General features: G+C 53.1%; 1 protein-coding gene across 1 annotated transcript in view; it reads left to right on the forward strand.

The window, feature by feature from the left end:
- The window catches only part of PLXNA1 (plexin A1), a 105888-nt gene extending 101302 nt beyond the window's left edge, over positions 1-4586 (forward strand). The window contains 2 exon segments of the mRNA XM_059823554.1: positions 417-567; positions 4077-4586. Coding sequence (XP_059679537.1) covers positions 417-567; positions 4077-4172 — 247 coding nt within the window. The 3' untranslated portion in view covers positions 4173-4586.
- The last annotated feature ends 1414 nt before the right edge of the window (positions 4587-6000 follow it).

Below are 6000 nucleotides of genomic sequence, written 5' to 3' on the forward strand. Positions count from 1 at the left end.
GGAGAATGATAGCAAAGCCTTATGGATCGCTGCAGGCATGGAGAGTTCTGGTGGTTGCAGTTTCATGGCAAAACATGGCGATGGGATGGGAAGGAGGAAGAATGTGTGGTTTAGGAGAGGGTGGGAAATCCCTCAGAGCAGTGGCTCCTGGCTCCCCAGCTGGGTCAGCTGGGCTGGGCTCGGTGCAGCTCCTTCAGCAGCATGTTGCAAATGATGCTGACCGCTCCGCAGAGCGCTCAGAGACCTCTCGATGAGCTGCGGTGTTATAATGGGTGATCGTGGTACATCACCACTTGGAGGCAAGCTGTTCCTCACCTTGGCTCTCCAGAGGCCGTTCTCAGTGAGCGTCGTGGTGGGGGCTCGTCCCCTTCTGTCTGTCCCTATTTCCGACCCACTCTTCTGTTTGTCCCTTGCAGATATTATGCAGATATTGCTAAAATGCCAGCTATCAGTGACCAGGACATGAGCGCGTACTTGGCGGAGCAGTCACGGTTACACCTCAGCCAGTTCAACAGTATGAGCGCGCTGCATGAGATCTACTCCTACATCACCAAGTACAAGGATGAGGTAAGATGTGGCGATGGGGAGTCAGGCCTGGGCTGCGAGCCATGTCCCTTTGCCTGCGTATCTGCAGTCCCCCGCTTTTTCCTATAGAAAAACACCCCGTGAAATGTGGGAGAACAACACAGCCCGTGTCTGTGCTTGGGCTGGCAGGGAAGGAAAGGTTTGGGAGGTGTGGAGCCAGGCGCTGGTGTAGGCAGCACTTTGTTCCCCATATTTTCTGCAGTGAGTAATGTGGGAAACACCTATTTTTCTATACATTTGGCACATGAGCGCCATGGGGCTGCAGAGTTTGCAGCGTTATCTCAGTGCGCCTCCCCTATCCGCTGCCACCGACCCGGCGCCGCAGCGGTACCAGTGCCGTGTGATTATTATACAGGCGGCGTCTGGCTCTGCTCCCCGGGGATGCTAGAGGATGTGGTGGCCTCTTCAGTGCTTGCTTTGTGAACATCAGTAAGAATGGTTAAAAACCCCTCTGTTATAATTTATACAAATTAATTTCGTAAAGCACTGCTCAAATCCACACCCTGCATCTTTTTATTAAAGCAATAAAATATGTAACTACAGTAAAATACAGATCTATACATGTAACATGATAGTATAGGTTTTATTGTCCCAATAAAGCGGACTGACGACTGTGTTTAAACGGTGGCTTATTTAGTTGACAGAGTGCCAGAACATCATCTCGCTTGGAGAGAGCCGGGAGAGCCGGCCTCTCGCCCCACAGGGAGAGGAAACGGGGTTCCCGTTGTACCCTGCAAAAATCCTGACAGGCATCTCCCAGCGCCTTTTTAAGATGTGAATTTAGGGAGTCCACGGGCAGGTCATAGCAGACCTGGCCCCTGCGTCTAAGGTCAGCGCTGGGACCGTGGCGGCCAAAATCCTCGTGGAGCTGGGTGCTTTGCAGGAGTGAGGAGGAGTAGAAGGGCCTGGCTTGCCTACAGGAATGGGAGGAAACCCTGGTGCTTGGGAAGGTGCTGCATGGTGGTCACTGCATCTGGTGACCATGCTTTGGCGACGCTGCTGCTCCCCAGACAACTTGGGATGGCACATCCAGGAGTCCCCAGTCTACATGATGAGTTGGCTGTGGAGGGTTTTCAGGGGTTTTACAGTGTGTACAACAGCTCTGTGGGTACCAGTGAGGGTGGAAAAGGAGCAGTTTGGAGGATCTAGATCTGCTGTAGGGCAGCCATTATCCCTCAGCCATCATCAGGTGCTCACTTCCTCCAGGCTAAAAGTCCCCCAAGCCTTAAATAAATCCTCTAAGCCCTGGGCAAGGGTAGGAAGGGGACCATGTGGCATTAATGAGCTGCCCTTTAGGAGCACAGGTCCTCTTCTTGCCCACTAATGGCAGCCTGACATCTGTTGAGTGTCTTGCTGTCGCCCGCTCTCCGAGCATCACAAGTGTGTTCACAGTTCTCAGGAACTTCTTTTATTATTTGTAATGGGATTAATAAATCGCAGCTGTTCCTTTTGTTTGTTTTCATTCATTAAGCACAATTATATGCAGCCCGATTGCACCCTCTTTGATGCAAAATGGGAGAGAATAATTTTTCCTGATGTTCAGTGCAATAATATGCTGTCATTGGCTGTGAATGAAAATCATAATTAATTTTCATTTGGGTACTTGCATCTTGGTAATCAGTCGTCCTGGCTCCTTACAGCAGGTGACAAACCTGGGTCTCTCTCTACGCTCGGCATAGGTTTCCTTTGACTGCATTGTTTCCATAAGGCTGAGATAAAAGAGGAGCAAATAAATGCAGGGGCAGGTTGTGAATCTTTCGACACCTCAGCATCCCAGGATACACAGCTGTCTTATCAGGAGAAGTGGAGGAGGAGGGCGGGGGGAATAGGCTCTTCTTCCACTTCTCGGACAAATCTCATTTGGTTCCAGCTCATCCACCTTTCAGGCACGTGGCGTTTTGATTTCTGCATGGGTGTTATTATAGTTATTTTATTCTGCGTGTAGTGTGACGGCCGACAGCGGCTGTGGAGATGGATGACGGGGGAGTGTCCCTGGCGGCAGGTTTGTGGCAGAATCTATGAGCTCTCGCGAGTCCAGCTGCAGCCCAGGGTCATTGCTGCCAGGGGAGGTAAATCAGATGTGCCTGGCTCGCGCTGGCAAATTTTCCCCTCCTCGGGAGCTGACGCCAGTGTTGAGATGCAGCTTTCCCCTTTCCTTTGGGAAGAGGTTCCCCATCGGGCATCTCTTACTGCCTCAGCAGACAGGGACCAGCTTGGTCCTGTCCCTAAAAGCCTGGCAGAGAGCCAGAGCCTGTCTGTGGCCGGAGGCTGCTGTACGGCAGTGTGGTGGATGCTGCATAGCACGCCCTGTGCACTGCTCCTCAACCCACCAGTGCTGCAGCAGCTCTTAATCAAAGGGAGCTGATTCCCCATTAAGAAGTTACCTGTAGGGCTCCTGATGGACTTTGCCTGCCTCCTAGTAAGTCTATTAATTATACAACAGTTTGTTTCCAATTATGCGGCCAATGAAATGGTTAATCAAGTCCCCTTTGACGGATGCCTTGATATTTAATTGCAAAAAATTTGCTCTCTCAACTAGCTCACCCGAGGAGATGAGATTTCTGTCAGGTTTGTTTTTTAAATCAGCTTTTCTGCTCTGCTGGCATGATGTTAGTGAGACGAGACTCCTGACTGCTGGGAGGGCAACTGCCCCTTCATTTTACGCTTCATTACGCCCTTCTCCCCACTCTGAGCCTCGTCCTCCACCCTCCCGCTGCTGCCAGTCCTTCCCCAGCCCTGGGGGCATGGCTGCATCCAGCCCAGGGCAGGGGACCATTCCTCCACCCTTCCATCTGTCAAAGCCAGGAGCTTGTTTAGAGAAAGGGGATTTCAAGGGAGGAAAGCCATCTTTGGATGTCTGTGGGTGCACCCCTTGCACAGGACTGAGGGCTCCCAGCAAGACAGGCTCTGCTGGTGCATCCATCTGGTGTTCCCCTCCATCACCCCAGTGTTCCCCTGTTGTCCACCTTGGGGAGAGATGAGCGGGCTTTTACCACTGGCAGCAGCTGAAGCCTCGTAGGTTTGGTCTTTTTGTGCTCGTGGAACCAGTTTATGGTCTCTGGAATGCAGCCCCTGCCTCCCTAGGATGTTACAGGTTTGTTGGAGTCACGGACATGGTGGGAAGGTGTCGTCGTCGTGGTTTTGGGGTTCACCCTCCATTTGATGGTGGATGTTCGTTTTCTTCGTTTCCCCATGTGCAAGTTGGCTTCTTGTCAGTGTCAAGCAGGTCCCTGGTGTTACTGCAGCCCCTTGGGGGTCCCGGGAGGCTCTGTCTGTGGGGTGGCAGCACTCAGGGCAGTGTCCTCCACCTCGCGCCTCCTTTGGCCCTTTCCTGGCCCTGTTAGGGATGGGAACAAACGCAGACCGCTTCCCATGGGGCCACATCCCCATGCCCTGATGCCATCGATGAGCCAGCGCGGCCATGGGCAACAAGGAGCCGCTTTGGGTAGGAGGGCACCTCCTCAGCCTCTCTTTTCCCCTCTCTTCCCCAGATTTTAGCTGCGTTGGAGAAGGACGAGCAGGCCCGGAGGCAGCGGCTGAGGAGTAAGCTGGAGCAGGCGATCGACACAATGGCCTTAAGCAGCTGAGAAGGCGGCGGCGCGGTGCCAGCATCCCGGACAGCGGAGGCGGCAGGAGGGAGGACCGGCCAGCGGCAGCCGCGGGCAGAAGAAGACTTTGGGGCTGGGGCCGGCCGGACCCGTGGGAGCCGCCGCGCCTCTGCACGCTTCCCATGAATGAACAAGGAAACCTCGTGCTTTAGTGGAAAAAAAAAAAACAAATCCCGATGACAGCAGCAACATCGATAAAACCCCCTGACACACACACAAACCCCCCAGTCCAACCGGGATGCAGCAGGGACCTTGCAAAGAGGCGATGCCGGGCGGAGGAGAAGGGGGTCGCCTGCCCCATGGACCCGCTGGGCATCCCTTGCCCGTGCAGAGCCCCTGAGCCCGCAAGGAAGGAGGGTCGGGACCGCAGGGCTTTCTAGGACGGCGTTTGGATGTTGTTGTTACTTTGGTGGAGGGAGGGTGGGTGGGTTCCTATTTTCACTGTACTTGACTTGCTCTCCCCTCCTTTCCCCCAGCTGGCTGCCCCCTCTCCTCCTCCTCCTCTCTCTTTCTCTGTCTCTTCCCCTTTCTATCTCTCTCTCTGGCCTTCTGCCACTAGTGTTAACTGCTATATTTGCACAATTTACACGAGACAAACGAAATTTTTAATTTAAAGAAAAAAAATTATAACAAAAAATGGGAGGGGAAAAAAAAAGTTACTAAATTTTTGCAAGAAATTAACAAGAACAGTTTTAAAAAATAAGCTAAAGGACTGATGCTGGGGAGATTTGGGGGTGGGGGCAAGTAGGGTTGGGCAGGAAAGGGAGAAATCCCTGAGCTTTGATATTTCTTAAAATACGTCCTGTGCCATGTTTTATTTGAATGTTGTTTCGTGAGGAAAAACAAAAAAAATTGAAAAAAAAAAAAAGGTGGGAATTTTATTAGCTGGGTAGGTGCTCTTATTTAAATGCTGCTGGAGTGGTTCTGGAGGTCATGATCAGAGAGGAAGGGAGATCCCGAGGTTGGTTTTTCTTTTCCCGGGGGATCGCTGAGGGATGGTCAGTGTTTTGTTGAGCTTGTACTCGTTTTCCTGGTCCGGTGGCTGCAGGGAGGTCTGGGCAGCACTGCCTGCCCCTCCCTGTCCTGGCACGATGCAGGGCGGCGGATGGCTGCGGGGGTTTGGAGGCTGTCGGGAGGGTTCATGGAGACCCAGCCTGGCTTTTCTTGACAGATCCCCTGGCACTGGAGCAGCCTTAACGAAGCCCCTTTATTTTTTTTTCCACCCATCATCATTTTGTGCTGATGCAGGGGAAGGGACCAGATCCCCAGGGAAAGGGGAGGCAGCTCCTCCACGTCTCCTGACCGGGATCGCCCCTGGCAAACCCCGCTGGGTGACCAGCCCACGGAAGGACTGGGTTGCTTGGCTGCCACGGGGCTGTCGTCCACTCCTCCACCCAGGAAGCCCCAACGTGTGCAGGACTTTCTGCCCAAGATTGACCTTTCTTTCTCTGTCTTTTCCTTCTTTCTCCCCCTTTCTCTCCTTGCTGTCACCCCGTCTCCCCTCCGCTTCCTCCGTCCTGCCGGGGAGTTCGCTGGAAACCCAAGGTCTCTCTCTTGGCTGCCCCCTTCGAAATGTTAGATCCTCATGGGTTTGTGCTTTCCAGAGATGAAAAGGTGCCGAATGCTGCCCCAAATGGCAGCAGATGACCAAAAACTTCCAAAAAAAATGAGCAAAACCCTTTCCTTTTCTGTACCAAGAGCTCCCGTCGCTGCCCAGGCCACAGCAGATGGGGCCAAACTCTGCCGGGAGCGGGTGGCTGTCAAAATCCAAGTGGAAAGAAGCCCAGCTGATTTCTGTCCATTCCCT

Source organism: Gavia stellata, chromosome 12, assembly GCF_030936135.1.
Source record: "Gavia stellata isolate bGavSte3 chromosome 12, bGavSte3.hap2, whole genome shotgun sequence".
Taxonomy (NCBI): Eukaryota; Metazoa; Chordata; class Aves; order Gaviiformes; family Gaviidae; genus Gavia; species Gavia stellata.